Source organism: Neoarius graeffei, chromosome 4 (genome assembly GCF_027579695.1).
Source record: "Neoarius graeffei isolate fNeoGra1 chromosome 4, fNeoGra1.pri, whole genome shotgun sequence".
Classification (NCBI taxonomy): domain Eukaryota; kingdom Metazoa; phylum Chordata; class Actinopteri; order Siluriformes; family Ariidae; genus Neoarius; species Neoarius graeffei.
This window is the reverse complement of record NC_083572.1, coordinates 91109352-91135671: the sequence shown is the minus strand read 5'-3', so window position 1 is coordinate 91135671 and position 26320 is coordinate 91109352. Positions and strand designations below refer to the sequence as shown.

General features: G+C 40.2%; 1 protein-coding gene across 1 annotated transcript in view; it reads left to right on the top strand.

The window, feature by feature from the left end:
- Window positions 1-4645: 4645 nt before the first annotated feature.
- Window positions 4646-26320, top strand: part of prpf38a (pre-mRNA processing factor 38A) — a 35817-nt gene continuing 14142 nt past the window's right edge. The window contains exons 1-3 of the mRNA XM_060920002.1: window positions 4646-4836; window positions 19395-19554; window positions 24054-24175. Coding sequence (XP_060775985.1) covers window positions 4707-4836; window positions 19395-19554; window positions 24054-24175 — 412 coding nt within the window. The 5' untranslated portion in view covers window positions 4646-4706. The remainder of the gene's footprint in view (window positions 4837-19394; window positions 19555-24053; window positions 24176-26320) is intronic.

The window sequence follows — 26320 nt, the reverse complement described above, 5'->3', positions numbered from 1 at the left end:
TCTCCGCCTACTTGACCAGCGGAAGTGGTTAGTATCAGATCAGGAAGTTATTAAAAATTGGCGGAAACTTAAAAAAAAACCGTTGGGTGTTTTTATTGAACAAATTCTTTAAAATAAACATGTATTTTAATTTATTTACATAAGACCGATAGGTTTATTATAAACAAATAAATATATCGATAGATATGGCTTTTTACGTCATTATACATCTTCACGCGCTCGACTTCACACCCGGAAGCATTTGCTCAATGGCGGAATCTCAAACAAAACTCTTGATATTAGTGCACTACTTAGGGAATGTCTGCTCCAGCCTTAGTGCCGTATGGTTTCAGTCACTAGCTCTTTTCAACGCAATTATAAACACCCGGAAGCGTTTAATTATTGGCTGGCTTGCAAAAAAAAAAAAAAGCTATTTTTCTTATATAAGTGCACCACGTAGGGTGGAAAGTAATGGATTACTTTCCTGCCTTAAGTAGTGCTCTACATAGGCAAAATGGAGTTATTTGCAACACAGCCATTCACACCCGGAAGCATTAATTCGTTGGCGTAATCTCAAATAACTATAGATAAGTGTGCTATGTAGTGTGTAACGAAATGGCTTTGGAGTCCTTTGTGCACTATATGTTGAATAATGATATCTTGAACTACTACGTTTCCTACATGATTTATTTTCGATTTTGTGTTATAAGTTGTTTATACTAGATTTTTATAAGATTGTTCCCTTTGATCATTTCTCTGTTCTTCTCTAAATTTCTTCTTCTTTTGGCTGGTCACCACAGCAGATCTTTCGTCTCCATTGCTCCTTGTCTTCTGCATCCTTCTCTGCCACTTTCATGTCCTCTCTCACTACATCCATGTATCTCTTCTTTGGCCTTCCTCGTTTTCGTGTGCCTGGCAGCTCCATCCTCAACATTCTCCTTCCACCATGCTCTGCATCTCTTCTCAGGATGTGCCCAGACCATCTCAGTCTCATCTCTCTTAGCTTCATTCCCAAGCTCTCCACATGTGCTGTCCCTCTGATGTGCTCGTTCCTTATCCTGTCCAACCTCCCATCGCAAACCTTAACATCCTCAACTCCGCCACCTCCAACTTTACCTCCTGTCTCTTCGTTAACGGTACGGTCTCCAATCCATACATCACAGCTGGTCTCACTACTGTCTTATACATCTTACCTTTCACTTTTGCTGGGACTTTCCTATCACAAATGACTCCCGAAATCCTTCTCCAACTGCTCCACCCTGCCTGCACTCTCTTTCTCACCTCACTATCGCAGCCCCCATTTTCCTACAAAGTTGACTCCAGGTACTTGAATTCACCAACTTTCTTTACGTCTGCTCCTTGCATCTTCACTACACTCTCATCCCCATTCTCATTGATGCACATGTATTCTGTTTTGCTACTGCTCACCTTCATTCCTTTTCGTTCCAATGCATACCTCCATCTCTCCAAACCCAGCTCAACCTCCTTTCTACTTTCACCACATATCACAATATCATCCGCAAATATCATGCTCCATGGTGACTCTTGCCTCACTTCGTCTGTCAAGCTATCCATCACTATGGCAAACAAGAAAGAACTCAAAGCAGATCCTTGATGAAGTCCCACCTTCACCTTGAACCATTCAGTCGTTCCAACTGCACACCTCACTGCTGTTTCATTGTTCTCATGCATGTCTTGCACAACTCTGATATACTTCTCATTCACTCCACTCTTTCTCATACAATGCCATAACTCATCTCTCGGCACTCTATCGTATGCCTTCTTCAGGTCTACAAACACACAATGTAGCTTTCTCTGGCCTTCCCTGTACTTCTCCATTAACATTCTTAAAGCAAAAATTGCATCCGACGTGCTCTTCCCTAAATTTAATAGGATGATAACATGATGATTTTCATTCAAGTTGCTGCATAGATTTTACCCCACAAAAGTGTTTTTACATCGTTTTAAGTGTGACATCGACGTGAATTGTTCTTTTTGTGAACTGCACCCTGAAACTGTCTCTCGTTTATTTTGGTCTTGTGAATTTACACATAAACTTTGGAAAGACATTAACTCCTTTATTGTAAACATTGATTGATTGATTTGATTTTGGATTTTGGATTGATGGACAATAAAATCCAAAGGATAACATGTTAAAGTGAAAAACACTTATTTCCAACATGGTCCTTGATGTTAAGACATAAAACATAAAAACAGTAAAACACAAAACTTAACACAGACAAGTCCAAGAACATTACGAAAACAAATCTCACCAAATTCATTATGAATCTGTTTATGTTTATGTATTATGTTTTCTCTGACTTTATTCTTTACTTTCGAAATGTTATTTTTGGTTGTTATGATCAGAGTAATAAGGACAATAATGCATTTTTCCTCATCAATCTGATCTTACTTCTTGCCAAATTTTACATTCATAAATGCAAATTCTCAAACAAGAAACAACCATTTTGACAAGCTCCATAAACTGTATTTGTCATTATATGTAGGTTGTTTAGACATTTTGTATATCTCATTATTTAGTTCGACACCCAAATTAAGATTGACTTTTTCAGCCGAAATGAACTCCTTTTAAAGTACAAATTTTCTATTCCTTTAAATTAGTGTATATATACATTTTTTCTTTTGTGGAAAGGGTTGTCAATTGGGACGAGAGTCCTGTTTCCTTTTCCAGTCACAAAAATTTAATTTTGTTTCATAGTATTTTTTCTGTTTGATTTTTGTTTGTGTATAGACCCTTTTCAGTCACGTGACCTTCGTAAACGCGACCGCCATTTTGGACATGTAGTGGACTTCGGCTCGAATCGGTTTGAATGCGAGGAAGGCAACAAACATAAAAGAAAAAGGAGCGAGATGCAGAAAACTGTATTTACTAGTTTACTGTAATTATGATCTGGCAGCTACTTACACCGGATCCAGTGTAAATAGCTGCCGGAGCCACCGGCCGCGAGCTAGCGCGCGCTCCCCCGCCGGCCGCGAGCTAGCACGCGCTGCCAGAGCCGCCGGCCACGAGCTAGCGCACGCTCCGGAACCTCGGACGTTGGCTCCGGCAGCTATTTACACTGGAGCCGGTGTAAATAGCTGCCAGATAATAATTACAGTAAACTAGAATGGAATGTTAACAGCAATGTAATGCCTTTTCTGGCTAATTTTATTCGTCTTGCCTCCAACAAAGTGGTCACTACACAAGAGTTGGTATGCCGCTATCCATCTTCTCTGTCGGTCAGCATCTACCGGGATCCGATAAAATGATAACCCTTGCCTTGTTTGTTGATGGTTACTACATCCAGGTGCACAACAATATAGTGGCATGATGGAAGTCTTGCTGAAAATAAACACTTTCTTTGCTGCCGTTCCTCAGTGTTGGCTGTGGTAAACTACTGGTAGTACATGTCCAAAATGGCGGCCGCATTTGTCGTGATGTCACGTGAAAAGGGTCCATATAGATAATCTTTTTGGTCTGTAACATTTTTCAATTGTGACAACTAAACTAAACAAGAAGCCTTTTTCTTGGTACTCAATACAGAAATGGAGCAGTACATTGCAACAATTTCCCTGTACAAAACAAAAAAGCAGCTGAAACAATTAATATATGCACTATGTTTAATGTCTTTACTTGATTTTTTTAATTCATTAATCTTGCGTTTACTGGTTTACTTTTTGTATTATTAGCATACGTGTTTTATTATTATTATCTGTTTATTTATTTTATCTTTTTCTTCTTTTTCTTTATTTCATTTAAGTTGTCCCTTTTGTCTCTCTTGAGATAGTGGTTCGCACTGTCGCCACACAGCAAGAAGGTCCTGGGTTCGAGCCCCGGGGCCGGCGAGGGCCTTTCTGTGTGGAGTTTGTATGTTCTCCCTGTGTCCGCGTGGGTTTCCTCCGGGTGCTCCGGTTTCCCCCACAGTCCAACGACATGCAAGTTAGGTTAATATGGGACGGCCTTGGGCTGAGGTGCCCTTGAGCGAGACACCTAACTTCCAACTGCTCCCCGGGCGCTGTTAGCATGGCTGCCCACTGCTCTGGGTATGTGTGTGTGTGTTCACTGCTTCAGATGGGTTAAATGCAGAGAGGAAATTTCACAAGTGTGTGATGAATAAAGTTGTGCTTTCTTTCCTTCTTGTTCATGATTTTCAATCCTTGCCTCTGAATGGAAGCGATTTCATGTTTACCTTTGTCCGTGTTCACTGTTTGAAATAAAGTTGTCAAAAAAAACATCATGATGTTGCCATGTTGGTTTTGTACATTTGTACTTTTTCAATAGTGTTATTTAAAGAAATAAAAAAAGTTTAAAAAAAAGACTATATGTTGCATCATGAGCTATTTGAGACGAAAATATTTCGACAAATATTAACAGCATATTTTTGTTTTAAATTTTTTTTAATTATTATTTTTTTTAAACGAATCCACTATGGGAATATAGGAAATAAAGTAATCTATATCCTAACTAGTGCACTATCTCTTTAATAGGGCTCTATTTGCAACGCGGCCATTTACATTCTCACCCGGAAGCATTTAGCGATTGGTTGAATCGCAAATAACGCTCTGTTTCGTTTTGTGTGCACTACGTAGGGTGCGAAGTCATGGAAAATCTCGACTAGTCCTAGTGCACTATGTATTGAATACTGCGGTATTTGGGACGCGGATGTTCACTGTGTTTCCGCCAGACTCCATGAGCGGTTTGGGTTTCCTGTGGTGGTGTTGAGGCCATGGCGAACAGAACAGTTAAAGATGCGAACAGTATTCACGGAACTAATCCGCAATATCTGGTCGAGAAAATTATTCGGACGCGAATCTACGAGTCGAAATACTGGAAAGAAGAATGTTTCGGTCTTACAGGTGATAAAGAGGCGGAGAGTTTGATGCTAATGGGGTTAGCAAGGGGGGGGGGAATTACAGAGAGACTGTTACAGGACTTATTGGTGTTTCTGGGGAATATTAATAATATTAATTATTAAGAAATAACTAAACTTTCAATCTCTGAAGCTATAGCTTGAACAGCTCTCAGGAAGTTAATTCTGACAGGTTCAGTGCGAGTCTGAGGTGAAGCTGCTTCACTGATTCGGATTCACATCACTGAGGTGTTTACTGACTCAAAAACAGTCCATTTTAAAACAGTTTACTTTACTGTAAAGTGTCATTTAAGGCCTAAAAAGTTTGCTTTCAGCAGCTGGCACAAGACCTGAAGTAGAAAATCATTATTTTTTTTTCTTGACCTGGATAAAAGGTCCAAAAGATCACCTCAGAACTGTTCAGTGATTCGATTATTAGATTAGATTTAACTTTGTCTTTGCACTGTCACAGCTACAAGGCAATGAAATACGGGTTGTTTTACAATCAGGGTAGGCAAGCTAAAAATCACATTTAACACTTATTATCTTCAATATCCAAAGGCTTGACTGAATAAACTTGGTTGTTTATTGTAGCCCTGTGATAGCTCTATTTACCATGCAAAAAACACATTTGGTGATAACGTTATTTTTGGTGACTGTCTGACAATTTACACTACCGTTCAAAAGTTTGGGGTCACCCAGACAATTTTGTGTTTTCCATGAAAAGTCACACTTTTATTTACCACCATAAGTTGTAAAATGAATAGAAAATATAGTCGAGACATTTTTCTGGCCATTTTGAGCATTTAATCGACCCCACAAATGTGATGCTCCAGAAACTCAATCTGCTCAAAGGAAGGTCAGTTTTATAGCTTCTCTAAAGAGCTCAACTGTTTTCAGCTGTGCTAACATGATTGTACAAGGGTTTTCTAATCATCCATTAGCCTTCTGAGGCAATGAGCAAACACATTGTACCATTAGAACACTGGAGTGAGAGTTGCTGGAAATAGGCCTCAACAGAGATCTTGCAGTCACGTGACCGGAAAGTACACAGCCGCCATCTTGTCGGTCAAAAACACCGCTGAATACTGCTGCACTCGTGTACAGAATGGATCAATTTCAACCGACGGACTACACGGCTCATTTTTCTAATGAACAGATAACTAGATATATGTCTAAAATAAACGATCTACAGATTAGTGACCCTTATGGCTTACCGGACGGAGTTTTCACGACCGTGTCAGTGGATATGGAACTGCCAGAGGTGGAATACCCGGACGTGTATAATTACCTCATTAACTTTCCCTCGCTGTTCAGTGGTAAAGCACTGCGTGCTTATAAATCTCTGGACAGTTATCTTTACAGAAATTCAGGATTTGTCAGCGACTCAGATGTGGCATCTTGTAAACAAGAAAATAATAATCCTCATTGGATGGGTAAGTCACTTAAGTATTGAGTATAGCACTGACCAGCCGATTATAGAATAGAATAAGGTAATTCCAGCTGTAATTCCTCATCGTCCGTCTTGTTTACCATGGATCTGGCGTTGGAGAGGTAAAGGCTTAGCAGTGGAGATTTGAGTGGCTGTTTTCTGAGCTTAGTCAACAGGCCGGCTCTGCCTGCAGCCTCGCTTTTGCTTCTTCTCCCGACGCCGCCTCCTTCGCTTTGCTTCCGATAACAATCCACGGAGACCCCGCTGGTCTCGCTATCTCGTCCGGAATGTTGTGCATGCGATGGAAATCGCTACAAACCGTCATTTTCTGCTGGAAACCAATGTCCAGTAAGTCCATACGGTTGTAGTGGATATTGAAGTCCGGTACAGACGAACAACATGCAAAAATACACACAAAAAACGTGCACAGGTAGGGAGAGCTTGTAGCCGCAGCCGTTGTAGTAGAATTGTATATAGTAGGGTTTTCCAGAAGAAAAGGTAGAAGTAGAAGGCGGAAATATGGCGTTTGACCGACAAAATGGCGTCTGTCACAATCTGGATCGGCTGTGACGTCACATGCAAGTGCTCCATACACCTATGGAGATATTGAGCAATTCCAGCGTTATGGACATGACACTTGAACTCAAAATGGCAACAAATGACCCAGTGCATGTTTTATTGTCTCCCAATATTTATGTTGCATATTTTAAGGCTGTACCATACTGGAGAAGTGATAGAACAAGAACAATTCCCATAGTACATCTAGGGCATGCCAGAAAATGCCAATAAAAGATGCGTTATGGATGTGACAGAAAAAGTATCACTTTTCTTGGGTGACTGTACATTTTTATCAAACTCTGTGAAATTGTAAACCTAATGTCGAAATGGAGATATCCATTTGATAGAGGGGTCCAAGGTGAATATTAAAAAGTCTTTGTTTAAAATATTTTGTATTTCATGCAGAGTTTCGGAAGGAAAAGTCAGCGTTATGGATGTGACGAAATTCCGTTATGGATGTGACACGTCTGAAATAGACATGGCATACGTTTAGAAAATCAGCAATTTAACCACCATAACCCTTTGAAAAACTCTCTAAATATCAGCTAAAACTATCAAAGTTCTTAAATAATATTTAGGATGGCTATTGTTTTGCTGTTTTGTGGATTTTAGCATACATTTCTGTGGCTTGTGGCAATAATATAGAATTGTACATGATCAAAGTTGATTTTAGCTTGGGTTTTACATTATAAGAAAGAGACTGACGGTGACATATATTAGGTTGGTTACAAATTGGTTCAACTTATTCACATCTGTAAAATACAGGCCTAGGTGATATCTCTGGGAGTGGTTTTGATGTATTACATGTTGCTTTATTTTTGCATGGTGAGGTTGACATTTACATGGAATTGCCCTATTGCACCAAAACCCAGACATTTGCAGCTAGAATAGTCGTTTACCACATTAGCAATGTATAGAGTGGATTTCTGATTAGTTTAAAGTGATCTTCATTGAAAAGAATAGTGCTTTTCTTTCAAAAATAAGGACATTTCAAAGTAACCCCAAACTTTTGAACGGTAGTGTACTGTATATCATATTTAGCAAAATTACTCGTGTCATTTAGAAAAAGTGCTTTTTTGACCACAGGTAGCTCCAAAAGGGATGCACTTAAATCATTCTTTATACCATAAAACAAATATTTGGTTCCATATCATTGGAAACATAGTTAAGTTGTAATGTTGAATGCCAGTAAGTTTTCAGACTATTTTGATCAAATTAGTATGTAATTGTGTCAAAAAAATGTCCTCTCTGAGACAGCTAATTTTTCAATATAAAATAACATATCTAAAATGATTATTTTCATCCTAAAATGTGGTCAAGATATTGGGACATAAATATTAGAGACAACTAACACAAAGCTTACAGCCTTAGATTTAAAAGCACTATGGAAGTAGTGGATTCTGAATTGTCAAAAAAAAAAGTCCTCTCCGAGAATCACTTCATTTGTTTCTCCCAGCCCTGCTTAAAGCTACACTTAATCTTCTTTATCTTATAGCAGATTACACAAAACTACCATACACATATGTCAAAAATTACCTGAAATCTGTTCTTTAACTTGTCCTTCACTTAAAAACTGGTACAAGAACCAGTTTGAATCAATTTGAATTTTGGACCCCTGTGACACAAACTTTGTACCCTGATTGTAAAACAACCCTTAAAGTGCCATTCCACCATTGGATGTATTTTTTTGGCATAAAATACAATATATTTTATGACAACATGACTAGACAGAGAAATCTTTTAGCTTCAAAATGATATATCAAACATCAATTTTTGACAACGACAAGTATATTAATTTTGCGACCAAAGTCACCTACCCTTTTAATTTCCGCGCGGTAGTGAAACGTGATGTCATCGGCAGGTTCCCCTTCTTGTGTACCGTGTGGCGTGGCACAGATTATCAGCAATGGCGGATAGAACGCGATTGTCAGCTTCGGAAAAGAATCGAAGGAAAATAGCAAGTGATGCCCAAAGGAGACGGTCGATGGTGAATATCGGCACAGCAATCGACAAGTGGAAATCGCGTTCTATCCGCCATTGCTGATAATCTGTGCCACGTCACACGGGACGTGGTACACAAGAAGGGGAACCTGCCGATGACATCACGTTTCACTACCGCGCGGAAATTAAAAGGGTAGGTGACTTTGGTCGCAAAATTAATATACTTGTCGTTGTCAAAAAATTATGTTTGATATATCATTTTGAAGCTAAAAGATTTCTCTGTCTAGTCATGTTGTCATAAAATATATTGTATTTTATGCCAAAGAATACATCCAATGGTGGAATGGCACTTTAACATAAGTGTAATATACAAATAGAAATTACAGGGTATGGAATGGAATTAGAGATAGATAAAACTTTATTGATCTCTTTGGGAGGGTTCCCTCAGGGAAATTAAAATTCCAGCAGCATCATTACAGAATAAACAGAGAATAGAAAATCGAGAAAACTTCTAGATAAATTAACTATTAACATATACAAATATAAAAAAAATCTAGCAGGTAAGGTATTGCATTGATATGCGTAATGATAGAGATATTTACAGTATGTGCAACATGAATGGACTATAATGCAATGGTATGATAGATATTTGCAGTGCAGTGGTACCTCGGGTTACGAACTTAATTTGTTCTTTGACCCCGTTCGCGAACCGAATTAATTTTTCCCATTGAAATTAATGTAAATCCGTTCACCTGCCCAGTAAATACAGAAATACAGTGGTTAGCACGGTCGCCTCACAGCAAGAAGGTTCCGGGTTCAAACCCAGCGGCCGGCGAGGGTCTTTCTGTGTGGAGTTTGTATGTTCTCCCCGTGTCTGTGTGGGTTTCCTCCAGGTGCTTTGGTTTCCCCCACAATCCAAAGACATGCGGTTAGGTTAACATGGGGCGGCCTTGGGCTGAAGTGCCCTTGAGCGAGGTACCGAACCCCTGACTGCTCCTCGGGCGCTCTGGTGTGGCTGCCCACTGCTCTGGCTGTGTGTGTGTGTGTGTGTGTGTGTGTTCACTGCTTCAGATGGGTTAAATGCAGAGGATGAATTTCATTTCACTGTGCTTGAAGTGTGCATGTGACAAATAAAGGTTTTCTTCTTTAGAAAGAAATTCAAGATAACCTTAATTATAGAAAAAAATACAGTAATACTAGAATAAAACATAATCGTACAGTACACTTTACCTTTACGGGCGGCACGGTGGTGTAGTGGTTAGCACTGTCGCCTCACAGCAAGAAGGTCCGGGTTCGAGCCCCGTGGCCGGCGAGGGCCTTTCTGTGCGGAGTTTGCATGTTCTCCCTGTGTCCGCGTGGGTTTCCTCCGGGTGCTCCGGTTTCCCCCACAGTCCAACGACATGCAGGTTAGGTTAACTGGTGACTCTAAATTGACCGTAGGTGTGAATGTGAGTGTGAATGGTTGTCTGTGTCTATGTGTCAGCCCTGTGATGACCTGGCGACTTGTCCAGGGTGTACCCCGCCTTTCGCCCGTAGTCAGCTGGGATAGGCTCCAGCTTGCCTGCGACCCTGTAGAACAGGATAAAGCGGCTACAGATAATGAGATGAGATGAGAAAATGCAGTACATCTAAAATACGGTGTGAACACTTGTTTCCATTGTGGTTCCAGAGACTTATCACAGACAGCCATGGCTACTATACTAAGTAAATACCCAAAATATAATCAATAATAAAGTAATACAATAAATAATAATAATAATAATAATATGGTAACAAGAAGGACATCGCACCAAAGTTAAAAACTAGAATAAATTTACAAGAAGAAAACATGACGAGTGAACATTAACACAGACAACAGTGGAAGCTAATAGTCAACAAAAGTGTTTCTCTCCTTGTGTGATATCTGATTAAAATCAAGACTTTTTACAGCTTTTTTAAAATTAGACAGATCTTGTACGTAGTGTAACTGAAGGAAAACTGTTCCATGCCTGAATACCAGTGTAAAGATGGAAAGGGTTATTCCACTACATAAACAGCAAAACGGATCCTGGTAGCTATCGACCTGTGTCAATCGTCTCCACCGTTTCCAAATTACTTGAGAGAATTTTCCAAAATGTTTATTTGAGAGAAATGTTTTTGTACTGTACACAAACAGTATGGGGGTGGCACAGTGGTGTAGTGGTTAGCACTGTCGCCTCACAACAAGAAGGTCCGGGTTCGAGCCCCGGGGCCGGTGAGGGCCTTTCTGTGCGGAGTTTGCATGTTCTCCCCGTGTCCGCGTGGGTTTCCTCCGGGTGCTCCAGTTTCCCCCACAGTCCAAAGACATGCAGGTTAGGTTAACTGGTGACTCTAAATTGACCGTAAGTGTGAATGGTTGTCTGTGTCTATGTGTCAGCCCTGTGATGACCTGGCGACTTGTCCAGGGTGTACCCCGCCTTTCGCCCGTAGTCAGCTGGGATAGGCTCCAGCTTGCCTGCGACCCTGTAGAACAGGATAAAGCGGCTAGAGATAATGAGATGAGACAAACAGTACGTTATCGAGTCAGTACAAAAACATTTTAGAGTCCAAACGTTCGTTCGTTTTCCAGCGCAAAATTAAATGTTACAGAAAAAAAGAAAAAAGTTGTATCTGAGCAGCATGTTACATAAGAGAGCACTTTTCAGATGAAAAAAGAAAACATAATGAAGGCTGCTGGGTTTTGGTGCAAAATGAAGAAGCGAGTGTGACAGTCAAAGTGTCCAGAAGAACTGTGGCTGGTTCTGTAAGATGCTCAGTAAAACCTACAGCTCATCTCCTTATCAAACTGCACTCAGTGTACCTGAGACTACTATTTTTAATTCATTTATTTTTTTTAAAGCAAAGGGTCGACTCGTCTCTCACCAAATATTGACTGTTTCATTTATTATGGCTTACTGATTACTGTTTATAATATATATATATTTTTATGTTGAAATGTTTCATTTCATTATTTTTAAGAAATTTTTGGTCTCCAGCATTTCTTTACATATGCCTAAGACTTTTCCGCACTACTGTATAACCAGACTTTGTGTAAGACATCAAAAATACCTTTTTAATTAATATAAAATTTCCTGTGGCTATTCTATATCAGCTCTCATGGTTTTCCCCAAAGCGTTTTAGCGTATCGGGCCCGATACGCTTGCTCTGCCTGCCGATACGCTTAGTTGCTTTAATTAAAATCCGATACGCTTAGATTTATACCGATGTTGGCCCAATGTTGGGTAGCCCTTTCATAGTCCATCTCGCTGTCATCCATGCTGATGTGGATTAATTTGTCCAGCGAAATTTAACCGATACGTTAAATTTCCTACCCACAAGTAACTAGATACATAGGAGAGCAAATAAAAGATCCATTTACATACTGATTGATATATTTGTGTTAAACAAGCGGTCTTTCTTTTCCCCCAGTGTTTGTGTTGATTCTGTCAAAGTAATATGTCCGCGTGGTATGATGTAAACAAACTAATCTGTTGACTACGTCAGGATCATGTGTTCAAACCGTCCAATAAAAATATTGAAAGAAAACGTCAAACATCCCGGAAGTTTCTGATTCATTATAAGCAATCCCATTGGCTGCTGATGTTGTCCCCCACCAGATGGACAAAGCCGACTGATTTTAATAAGCTAGGAGAAGACTCGCTGGACAAATTAATCCACATCAGCATGGATGACAGCGAGATGGACTATGAAAGGGCTACCCAACATTGGGCCAAGCAAAAGCCGAGGAGAATTAATCTGCTTTAAAGGAGGAGAAAACTTAATTCATTAGTTTGGGTTTGCAGAAAGATTATGTGCTTATAAACGCTCTCACGAAGTGAAGTTGTCCAAATGTGTCAAATATAGCATAATTTCAAAGAATAATCATAAGCATTTTTGGCAGTGTGATGTCACTGGGATCCATTTAACAAAAGGTGGCTCCAGATTATTCTTTTGTTAAAGGCTCACAGTGACATCACACTGCCAAATACACATTATTATTATTATTATTATTATTATTATTATTATTATTCGAAAGTATGCTACATTTCACTAGCCTGGGCCCGCCCATCCTAAGCGTGATGCAACACGAGGGCCTGTTGCGAGCTTAGTCTGGCCAGGCAAGCTATCTACAGCTCTTCCAAGCTCCCGAAAAATCGGGAACCAATCAACTTTGAGCATCTCCAACGGCCCTGGGTAGAGGCGTGTTCAAGGCACTGACGTAGTAGAACTGCGACCGGAAGCCATAGATTGTTTACAGAATCTATGCCGGAAGCGCTTCATTCACGCTTCCGCATCTATTACGCATAGATGCTGTATTGAAAGCATTCAACGGGAAGTTCTCATTGAAAACGGAGCAAAGAGCAGCCCTGGAGGTATTTATTGAAAGGAAGGACGTTTTCGCCTTGCTCCCGACCGGCTTCGGTAAGAGTTTAATCTACCAGTTAGCCCCGTCGCGTCGCATACGTCAGAGGAAAGAGTGATGTGATTGGTTTAAGCTTCATCACAGCCTTTTCTGGCTTCGACCAGTAGCAAACTGAGGCATTTCAGGGAGGCGGGTCAACCACGCGCTCTGGGAAATGGTTGGGCTTAATATCTTGGCCAGACCAATAGCTCGGAGAGCTTTGTCGCGTTAGCCAGGCTAACATTTCACACTTATTAACAAATTCCCTTCATGAAATGTGTTTAAAAGTACATAATCTTTCTGCAAACTTAATTTCTACAGTTTAAGTCGTCTTTTCCTTTAAATATATGTTTTAATCTTAATTTAGTCCATTTAATAAAGTGCCAAAATTTAAACTTTATAATATGCAGTTGCCTTAGTTTTCTTTTCAGTGCATCTTAGTTATACACATTACGGTAATTGCATCCGAAACATTCTAAATCATTACAGTTATAGTAATACAGCAGCTTATTTTAAGATGGCAGTTCTGAGGTTCAGATCCCTTTGTGATCAACAGGAGGTCATGATGATCGATTCTCTTCATTGGATTGCATAAGATGGAGCAAACCACTGGTCATATTTTCATGCACATTTTTATTACAACACTACTTGATCATAGATAATTAAGGGATCCCCGTAGATTTTCAGTCTATCATATACCTCAGTAATCTATAACAACAGTTTAACTTGCGTGTTGGACTTTAAGGTGAAATTTCAAATGTGTATACATTAATACTATTTAGGTCAGAAATCATTGAAACACTGGTAAAATCTATCCTGTAATCATGTATCTAAAACCTCTCAGAGACCCTGAAAATGCACCTCAGAGCGTCTATTTTCAAAGAATTTTCCGGGGGAGCATGCCCCCGGACCCCCCCAGTTTCGCGTCGCGCCTTTGGCGCTTGCTTTCATACCATTAGCACTCAATTGTCTGTGTATTATCATTCCAGAATTTAGGGCTTTAATTTTTTTCTGGGGAAAACACTGAGTATATCCAATTATTTATAGCGTATAGCCTGACCAGTATGAAGCACATTGCAGAGTCCAGCATTGACCTTATGGTTTCTGTTGCATTTTATTGAGAGATTGTATTTGGTATGGGAGCTATCCTAGCATTTTATTGGCCTCATGCTAAAAACAAACATATATAATGTAAATTTTACGTTTGAATATGAAAGCATTACCTGACAACCTTCATGATGGAAGACGCAATTTTGCTCATCAGGTTATATTCAGACAAGCCTTGTATATTTTAGAGGAAGAAAAAAAAACAGTATAGCCAGGTGCAATATAAAATATAGTGTGTATCTGATAGACTCTATACTAACATTCATGTATAATGCTCTCTACTTGTAGTATGTGAAGTCCTTTTGCACAGGACTGTAGATCGGTAGAAATACTAGAAGGGCACTCTGTAGAGTGTATACCTCCTCCAGGCTGCATGTTATCAACATTAAAGTCAAATCAGTTGTACTTAGGATAATACTAAAGCTGTACACCAAATTTCATCAAAATGCGTTCAGTACTTGTTGAGTTACATTGGGAACGGGCAAAAAAGCAACAAGGAGAAGACAGATTACGCTACCTCTACTGCAGTAAACTTAGCAAATAAGACTCGAATCACATCAGCTTATCAAGTGATATCTCCATTTAGACATTGAGGAAATTTCAGCATGAAAACGCATCCAGAGAAAAATAACTGACGGAGATTTACAGAAATTTAAAACTAATGTTAAGGCCCGGTCCCACTGGCCGATGGACACAAAACGTATGCAAAAAGGACACAGCGGACGAGCAAAATTTCGGGGGTGGCTCTATCCGTTTTCATCCTCTCCAGAAATGGACAAAATTGGCGAAAATTTGTGAAAACAGAACGGAAAAGAACGGACGTGGGTAGTATATAGCAGGGATGTTAAACGCATGTTCATAGGAAGCCTAGCGGATGGAAGTGGATGACAGCTCCGAAGGGTTTACCGGTGATAACTGAGAAGCGGACGCATAGCAGAAAGAGCGGATGCATAGCGGATGAAGGGGATGCATCACGTACGCCTAACGGAAACAAAGGGGATGTTGCGCGGATGTATATCGGATGCAGACCGTTCACTGCGCATGCGGGGGGTATGAATTGCGTCTGCTCCGCGGATATAAAGGGATGCAGCACGCACGCCGTCAGCATAAAGCGGAAAGACGTGCTGGCGGCTACATCGATACATCTCGACTACTAGATGATTTTCTCCCCCTTTTTATACAAAATATCGATTGTCCGCTAGGTGTCCTTCTACATACTCTAGACATACTCCAGACATCCTAAATATACGAGATACATCCCAGATATAAACGCTTTGTCCGTTTTGAATACTTTATATACGAGATGCATACGCTTACATCCTTTCTATTTCCGTGCTACTAACGATGAATAGACGTTTCATGTACTTTATCTTTCCTCCCTCTTTCCGTTTTCAGCTGCAGCGGATGTGAGTTGCGAGGATGCCCAGAGGATGCAGAGAGGATACAGCAGACGTTTAACGAATGATAACGGACATAGAACGTTTGTTGCTCGTATATGTCGCGGATTTACATCGTACACGGCGGAAAGTTCATCCGTTCTAAAAGTTTTGTGCAGCTCAAAACTTTTTGCGCGGATGAAATCACAGTGGACGGATGCTCGATGGATAGAGTGTGTGAAGCACGTATGCAATGAGTACACAACGGATGCATAGCGTTTTCCAACGGATGGCAAAGATTTTTTTACGTTTTACATCCTCTTTGCATCCGTAAGTGCAGTGGGACCGAGCCTTAGGAGACTTGGGAGAAAAATATCCTGAGGAGGCAAGTGGATTTAAAAAGTCCACATTAACAGGGGCTTCAAAGTTTGGGAGAATAGCAGGGTACAAATAATTTACAGCAGGGTGCAAAATGGTAAAATGTCTGCCAGCGGCAGACATAATGCATGCAAAGCGTGCAGGGATAGATAGATAGATAGATAGATAGATAGATAGATAGATAGATAGATAGATAGATAGATAGATATATATGCAAGTACGAATTTTTCATGGGGCGGGATGGTTTGGAACAGGCCATCTAAAATTGGGATAACATTTACCCGGGACGGGTATTTGAGGCGGGTCATCTAGCTTAAGCTTGATTAGCGTTGTTACGCACGCCAGTGTTTCCCACAGAAATTTTGGAGACTATGGGGGAGGTGCGGGGGTTGTTTAAAATTGAGTGATATGTTAAATATTAAGTTATTACTGAAAAACTATTGATTAAAAAAACAGACACTGAGAAATGGTCCTATAAACAACTTTACCAATATAAAAGATTACCAGGACTACAAAAATGCAGAAAAATAGGCTTTACTTATCCAAATGCTCCTGTTGGTTCAAAAGTTAAAGTGCAGAGAACCTCACAGCACAACATGAAGTTACCTTAAAATATAATATTGGCCTCAGCCTCAGCTTTCATGTAAGAAAAAAAAACTATTAATACTAGTACCGTGTGCAGGCAGTCTCTCCTGAAGACTAAATTAAACAATTATAAACTAATAAAATAAATGGCTCAGGCTTCATAGAAGAAAAAAACAATTTGAACAGAATCTCACAGTATGATGCTGAAGCTGCCTAAACAATGGAAAATAAAATACCATTTTGGCAAAAACGTTGGCATCCATTAATTTCTTGTATTAAGTAAAAAAAAATAATTTTGCCAGATACTGCTGATGTTTTACAGCCCAAAATATGTCCAAAAACCGCCCAAATTGGGCGGGAAAACGCGCAATCTGGCAACACAGGCGGCAGTAATGGCTGCACTCATGTCGAGGATGTAAACACAATCTGGCAACACAGGTGGCAGTAATGGCTGCACTCCTGTCGAGGATGTAAACACAGTTGACGCGGCAACGGACATACATGACATAGTGGATGTAATTTATGTTCACAACTTTTTTTGCTGTCAAATATTTAATATCAAATTGTGTGACTCGACTGACAATAGCCGGCGGCATAACAAGCCATAGCCGGCGATTTGCCGCCGGTGACCGGCTACTTTTGAGACCGCTGATTAATATCATGTTCAGAATATACATCACATTTATTACATCATTCTCATTCCTGGTTTGAATTATTATTTTTTGGTTATTTCTTGGGAAAAAGTCTGAAGTATTCGTCTCTTTGTGGTTTTGGGAAATGAGTCGAAACAGAGGTCAAAGAAGGCAGACATCGGATCATTTGTTCAAATGTATTTTTATAATGTAAAAAAGGCGCTTGCTGGTGGATTTTTTTTTTTTTAAATTTGAGCTGGGGAAAAAGGACAAAAAGTAGAGACTTTCATTCAGATGTGGAAGAAATACTGTACATATGCAAGGACTAAAGAAAATGGAATAAATGTCTGGGTTTAGATCACGTTCAGTAACAAAGTTAGACTTTTTATTGCGACACGTTCTTTTGTTCAGTAAAAAATTCAAGTTTATTTGTATAGCGCTTTTATCAGCAGACATTGTCGCAAAGCAGCTTTCCAGAAAATTAAAGACTTGAAACATGAGCTGATTTTATCCCAAATGTATTCCCAATGAGCAAACCTGTGGCGACGCTGGCAAGGGAAAACTCCCTGGGACGACATGAGGAAGAAACCTCGAGAGGAACCAGGCTCAAAAGGGAACCCCATCCTCATCTGGGTGATAACAGCGTGATTTTATAAATAACTCGCTTCTATAACAGTGTCAGATATAAAATCTCAGTCGTCCTGTAAAACACGTCCAGGGATTGAACACTTCTGTTACTTGGCAGATTCTACCATAACAGAGGCCAGTTAAGTCCCATCTCCTTAAATTGCTGAATTGATTATTTTGATCATTCTATTAAGTTTTTCTAGTAGCATTTGGGGTCTTGGACATTCACAGTAAATTTTAGGACAGTAGTCCTGGTAACTAATTAATAAAAGCCTGACATGACAGACATGCTAAATGACAATAGAAACACATCGGTTTCGATCATCAAAATCTGACAGACAAACTAACGTCTACCATCATATTCTGACAGACACGCTAGATGACAATAGCAACAAAACTGTTTCTTACATTATTAATCTGACAAATTTAGTAATAATATTAAATACCTCATCATTAGAACCAAATAATAAAATAAAATATTGAAATAAAGATAGTTTATTTTCAAAATTGAAATATCAACAATAATTGTCAGAACAGTGACGATAGACACGACTGTGTCACTTTCGCGGGGAAATACCACATTGAAATGGCCTGTCGGCTGAAAGGGTCGCAAGTGGCTCTGATTTATCTCAACTTATGATAGTTTTCCTCCAGAAATCTTTAAATATGAATGCACAAATATATTCTCAATGTTTCTATTGTCAAAAATTTCTATCGTCAGGATAGCTGACTGAAAATCTTACCTTGATTTATTTGATGAAATCTAGCTGTCAGAGCTCCAAGTCTTGCCTGGAAGTAAATGTCTGCTGTCACAAAAATCATGCGCAGTAGAATTTCCTCTTTGCGTCAGTCAACATGTGCGTGGTGAGGGCTTGAATTTTGCTATCGTCAGGTGCATTTGACTGACAGACTGACGATAGCATTTTTTAAAAATAACTGTGGGCTTCTCTCGTGAATGAAATTGTTTTTTCGCTGTTAATCTATTGCAACTCTGTCTGTTGACACCCAACAGATAACACGATAACTACCAAAGATCCATAATGGCTGAGTCTATCGTCAGGTCATCTGACAGAAATTCACTGACGATAGCAACAGGGATAATGAAAGTGATTTTTAAAATGGGAGTTATGTCTGTCAGATATGTCAAAGAAATAGAACTTTATTCTTTAAAAATCTTTTATTGATATACTCAGTGTATTTTTAAATGACGTGCTGTTTTAGAAGACCAAATACCATATTTTCAATCTTGAAAATATTACCTCACTGAAAAAAGGACAAGAAAAATTTCTTATTTTGTGGGCAAGTGGTTAATGGATCCAGTTACGGTAGAATCTGCCACTTTTCATCCAGCATCTGCAAAACTTGCATTACAAAGCTTACCTGTGGGGTGCACAAACTTTTGTACTCACTTGCACAAAACGTGTACTTGTATGTGAATATGTAGTCGGATTCTAAACTATGTTCTCTCTGTTTTTATATCTTTTTTTTTTTTCTGTTCTCCTACACTGTCGCTGCTTTCACCACGTAAAGCCGAGCTCGTTGTGGACAAAGCGATGGAGCTGAAGTACATCGGCGGCGTGTACGGAGGCAACATCAAACCCACACCCTTCTTATGTCTCACCCTGAAGATGCTCCAGATTCAGCCAGAGAAAGACATCATCGTAGAATTCATCAAGAATGAAGATTTCAAGTACGGAGATCAGTTTTCTTTGGTGATTTTGAGCTGAAGTTTGTGTTCTTGTCATCGGGCTTCGTGATAGATGAACGTAATCCAGAATTACCGTGTGTTAATCCGGACCGGATTAATGACGGACGAGTCGGCAAGCAAACCTGAAAAGAAACAATTAAAAACTCGCTTGTATTCGAATGTAAAACCAAACCAGTGTCAACATTTCAGTCTTCTGTTATGTGTACGAAATGACTACGTGCATTTAAAGCAAACACGTAAAAACGTCAGGATTCCCAAACTTTATGGTCAAATTATCCTAAATTTTCTGCAACCCTAAGCTGGGATCACCCTTACGCACATCTGGAAGATTTAAAAGCAGTATTTACCGTATTTTTCGGACTATACGTCGCACTTTTTTTTTCATGGTTCGGCTGGCCATGCGACTTATACTCCGGTGCGACATGTATATGTTTTTTTTTTTTTCCCACCGCGAGTAATAACGATAGTAACGATTAGTAATAGGCTACTAATATTAGTCATAATAATAATATAGGCTATTAGTAATAACGATAGTGATAGTATTAAAGATAGTAGTAGATATTTAAAATAATCAGACTAGGCTATTTACAGGGCAAAGGGCGCGTCATCACTGCTCAGCTGTTCATTTATTAAATAAACAATGCAGTCGCGCAGTAACCACGCGCCGCTTATCAGATACAATCACAGATTCCATGGATAGAATAACCCTTCAAAAAAGTGCGACTTGTAGTCCGGTGCGACGTATATATGTTTTTTTCGTCTTCATAATGCATTTTTTGGCTGATGCGACTTCAACTCCGGAGCGACGTATAGTCTGGAAAATACGGTAAATGTTTAGTGTACAATATATGCAGAATGATGTAAAACACTTTTTTTTTTTTTTTTTTTAAATATGTCATGTAGTTTGTGACAGGGAAGGAGTACAGGGAAAAGCCCAATTAATTTTCACCCCCTTTGATTTACCTAAAGTACGTGTCTTTGGACAGTGGGGGGGAAACCAGAGCACCTGGAGGAAATCCACACGGGGAGAACATGCAAACTCCACACAGAAAGGCCCCCGTCTGCTGTGAGGTTCGAACCCAGAACCTTCTCGCTGTGAGGTGACACACAGTGCTAACCACCATGCCACCCGCCCACACACACAAGTTCTGGCTCACTTAAAACTTTGAAAGTTGCATCATGATTGTCATGGGCGCGTCTCAAATCGAAGACTCTGACTCATGTATTTACAAATTTAGAAAATCCAAAAGGCTGGCATGCAAAACAGACCTCTTGGTGGGGTTGAAGGCTACGGAAGAGGGTTTTTTATTTATTTATTTATTTATTTTTAAACCTGGTTAGTGTTGGTACTTAATAACAGTCACATTTACTACTGAAGTACATGATTCCAGACACAACACTGGTTTGGTTAGTGGAGGTAGATAGACTGGGAAAGTTGTGCATTTTATTACTTTTATAATTATTATTATTTTTATTTATTTATTGCTGTACTACGCTCGTGCTGATAGTGAGAGAATTTAAAGTATATATTTAAATGTGGCTTGTCTGAATGTTTTAACTTATTCGTACACAAAATCATTAGTTTGTAAAATGAATGAATGAAATAACGGAGGTTGTGATTTTTTTTTTTTTCTTGCTGCTGCATTAGTAGTTTAGTTTATTGAGCTTGACACATTTACACAGAATACAAAGGAAGAAAAAAAAATAAGACAATAACTAATTACGAACAAATGACATGTGGCAGGAGAAAGGAACAGGACTTGCGTCCCAATTGCCACCGAACCTCTACATGCTAAAACACAGTAATGCAGCACACGGTGGTGTAGTGGTTCGCACTGTCGCCTTACAGCAAGAAGGTTCTGGATTCAAGCCCAGTGGCTGACGGGGCCCTTTCTATGTGGAGTTTGCATGTTCTCCCCGTGTCTGTGCGGGTTTTCTCCGGGTGCTCCAGTTTCCCCCAAATAAAATGCCTTTGAGTAAGGCATCTAACCCCCAACTGCTCCCTGGGTGCTGTAGCATAGCTGCCCACCGCTCTGGGTGTGTGGGTGTGTGTGTTCACTGCTTCAGAGGAGGAATTTCACTGTTCTTGAGTGTACATGTGACAAACAAAGGCTTCTTCTTACAAAGATTACACCTTCAAATTATACTACAATACACAAAGATAATAAACAATAGAAAACTTTGTGCTGATATGAATTAATGTATGTGTTGATGAATAAGATGTATATAAAAATTAAGTCAGATGCAGAAACCATACAATATCAGCACTGGATGATAAAGAGAGGAGGGGGGGAAAGTCACATAGACAAAGATGACAAAGGAAGGTTACCTCTTCAAAACCAGGTACTAAAAATTGAACGATATCGGCGGATGAGTTATATCATGAGGAAAATATTACACATTCACACATCACATTATCTCTAGCCGCTTTATCCTTCTACAGGGTCGCAGGCAAGCTGGAGCCTATCCCAGCTGACTACGGGCGAAAGGCGGGGTACACCCTGGACAAGTCGCCAGGTCATCACAGGGCTGACACATAGACACAGACAACCATTCACACTCACATTCACACCTACGGTCAATTTAGAGTCACCAGTTAACCTAACCTGCATGTCTTTGGACTGTGGGGGAAACCGGAGCACCCGGAGGAAACCCACGCGGACACGGGGAGAACATGCAAACTCCGCACAGAAAGGCCCTCGCCGGCCACGGGGCTCGAACCCAGGACCTTCTTGCTGTGAGGCGACAGCGCTAACCACTACACCACCGTGCCGCCAGGAAAATATTAATCACACAATATCATTACGTTTTCATTCGACGCGAACGTAGAAGACTAAGTTGTTTGTTTTAATTGATAAATGTCAAGAAGGCAAGATTTAAACATGGATACCGAATCGAAGGATTTAATGCAGGGCTTTGAACCGGTTCAAGGAACGAAAACGAAAACCGGGAACTTTTTCTATTTCACATGGAACAGAAACGAAACCAGAAACTTTATTATTTTTTATGTTCCGGAACAGAAACGCTTATTAAAAATAATGGTAACCGGTTAATACCGGTTTTTATTTCGTTCCTCAAAGTTTCTGTAGCCTATACAAATAGTCATTCTTCTCCTGCGCAAGTTTCTATGACCCGCTGGGGTTCACTTCCTGTGTGACGTTCGCTGATTGAATGGAGAGAGCGGGAAGGTGGACTGCCATCACGTCTCCATTACTGAGTGTCTGAGCAAATAAGAGCCTGAACGATGCAACCTCCCTATTGGCTGTTTGTAAAAATGTATCAGTTGTTGCCCTTCCCACGGGAATCATCGCGCGCTCGAGAGACGAGACCTGACGAGTTAGTTCGTTGGTAGCAGAACAAAATGTCTGGACACAAATCGGGTTTTCAGAAAAGGAAAGAAAATAAACGGAGGGTCGAAAATACAAAAAAGGAGGCAGAAAATGCAAAACAAGTTTTAAGGTAGGACAAATGGTTACTTTTCTGAGGCAGCCCGCCGTGGCTGCAGGCTTTCAGTTGCGTCATTGAATGGTTACTTTTCTGAGGCAGCCCGATTTATTATAGCCCATTTAGTTAAAATAGTTGATATAAAATGTTTATAGTTATGTGATGGTTGTCCTGATTTAGACTGGTTTTTTTTTTGGGGGGGGGGTTGCGCGATGTTGCACCCGGGTCCAGATTAGGGCAGAACCGGCCCTGGCTACATTTCAGCTGTAGTTTATGAATGTATGTACTTGCATAGATGTGTATTTCCAATATGGCGCCTAACAAAATCTCGCGGCGCGGTGATGTCATGCGGTAGCCCTCTATAGGGCCTGACTAGCCTTTGGTAACACACTAAATGAATTATCTTTCATTTTTGGCACTTTTTCTGTTTGTGTAGATGGGAAGACATACTGAGAATCCAAATCACCAACATTTGAAATAATTGTTTTGAATTATTTCTTGTCTTATTTAATGAAGGTTGTAATAGAATTAGCCTACATTTGGCTTAAGCTGGATGAGACAGAGACATAATTTTATAGCCATTTGTTAAACAGCTGACAGGGAACGTAATTAACCGTTCCGGGAACGAAATTTTTTTGTTCTAACCGGTTCGGGAACGTCTATTTAATGGTGGAACCCAAAACCGGAAACGTTAAAATTCCGTTTCTGTTCGGAACGAACCAATAGGAAAAAAATTCCGGTTCAAAGCCCTGATTTAATGTAGTATTTTATATTTAAAAAAGCGTTCCACAGTTCTGCAGACCTGATAAAAGTATGATTTTCTGTAATAATCCTGTTTATGTTCATAAATAAGGTCGTAGTTATTCAGTTCGAAGTTCCGTGTAGTAAATGGAGTGACCCTGTGTCTGGGAAATTCTGATGGCTCGTGAAGCCAAATACAAGAGCTGGAATTGATCACCAAGAAACCAGCTGTACTGTCAGTTTATTCATTTTCAAAAAACGTTATGACTTTTTTTTCTTTTTTTTTTTCTGTCCAGATATGTCCGCCTGCTTGGAGCCACGTACATGCGCCTGACAGGCACCTCAGTGGACTGTTATAAATATCTGGAACCATTGTACAATGACTATAGAAAGATTAAAAGTCAGAACAGGAACGGAGGTAAGTAACACACAGTCTGGGGGGACCAATCACAAATCCACCAGGATACAAGTGTATGCTCCAGTCTCATGTTTTGGTTGCCTGGAAACCAGTGTGACGAGGTTGAAAATAGGTAGCGAATGTAATGATGTACAGAGCGTTGGTTCTGACTGCAAAGTTGAATTCTGGGTAAAATGCTCTGTTGCTGTTGCAGTTTCAAGCTGTTTCACTGCTGCACACACTGTGTATCCTGTGCGTAAATGTTTTGGCGAGATAAAACGTGACCTGCATTTTACAATCCCGGAGATTGCCAAAACAAGTGAGTAACACCGTGAGGCGTGACCACCGTGAGGCGTATTTGACCTACTTTTAACCAAAACAAGTCAGCATGGGCGAATATAACGGACTCGGCTCTCCTGCCAGGGGAAAAGAAAAGGAAAGCCTGCCTAGTGAGTGCAACTGTAAGATAGAGCAAGGTTCGATGATGTCATTTTTCTGGACAGATAACTAGATCGTTCTAGCTAGCGCTTAGCTATTTTAGCTAAGCAGTGCATGAGCTCGTCTCCACAGTAGCGAGTATGGAGTTATACATCGAATGTTTTGATCTGACAGAGAAAGAAACAAAAACACAAAAGCAGGAACAGAGAAAAGATATTGGTCTTTTTGTTTCATGGATCTATTCACGAAGGTCTACCAAAAATTACATCCCTGCGACTCGAAACTCTCCAAGGTCGATGCAGAATCAGTGTTTTCCACACATCGCCATCTTGGTGTGATGCGGTTCCGTAGTTATGCTAATTATATATTTAAAGTTCCTCATGTTCGCCTGTTTCCATAGAGCCATACTGTTTACCTCGAGAAGGAGGATATTTGGTCCCAAAAGGGAGAAAAGTGACCCTCAGGACTAGGGCTGGGAATCGATCCAGATTTACTGGATCGATTCGATTCCGATTCATAAGGTCACAATCCGATTCGATATCGATTTACTTAGATATTGCTGGATTGTCACTTAAAAGTAAAAACTGTCCCTATTGACAGGAACAGCCCAATATGTGTTTGTGCATGTAATTTAACACCAAATGCCTTCTCCCGTGCAGTTTGATTCGCCGCAGGTTTAGCTGAAACTGTGTCGGCGTGGTGCCTGGATAAGTGGTTGCGGAGATTGGTTGTATTGCCACTATATTTTACCTCTATGTGGCACAGTTTGCACACTGCTTTTGTTCTGTCGACTTCTTCGTCTCTGTCCTCGTAACGTTTGAATCCAAAGTAATGCCATACATCAGCTTTCAGGCCAGGCGGTGATTTTAGCTGTACAGCTTCAGCCATCTCGCGTTCTTAAGTTTCGGTTTCGTTTCCCGGCACCCGCTTTTTATAGCGGTCCTTGCGCGGTCGAGAAAATAGTGCCTATAGCCACCTGGAAGAGATCAATCTTTTGAACCCAGCCCTACTCAGGACATCAAAATGATCACATCTCATCCACATGATATTGTTCTTGCGAAATGTAGGAAAATGCCATGCATGATTAAAAAATTAAAACATTTCAGATGACTTTGCAGTCAGCACCTTGAAGTACATCAGAACAGACGCAGACAAGTATAAAGGCTAGAAAAGGTTACAAAACCATCTCTAGTTTGGACTCCACCAATCCACAGTCAGACAGATTGTGTACAAATGGAGGAAATTCAAGACCATTGTTACCCTCCCCAGGAGTGGTCGACCAACAAAGATCACTCCAAGAGCAAGGCGTGTTATAGTTGGCGAGGTCACAAAGGACCCCAGGAAAACTTCTCAGCAACTGAAGGCCTCTCTCACATTGGCTAATGTTAATGTTCATGAGTCCACCATCAGGAGAACACTGAACAACAATGGTGTGCATGGCAGGGTTGCAAGGAGAAAGCCCCTGCTCTCCAAAAAGAACATTGCTGCTCGTCTGCAGTTTGCTAAAGATCACATGGACAAGCCAGAAGGCTATTGGAAAAATGTTTTGTGAACGGATGAGACCAAAATAGAACTTTTTGGTTTAAATGAGAAGCGTTATGTTTGGAGAAAGGAAAAACACTGCATTCCAGCATAAGAACCTTATCCCATCTGTGAAACATGGTGGTGGTAGTATCATGGTTTGGGCCTGTTTTGCTGCATCTGGGCCAGGACGGCTTGCCATCATTG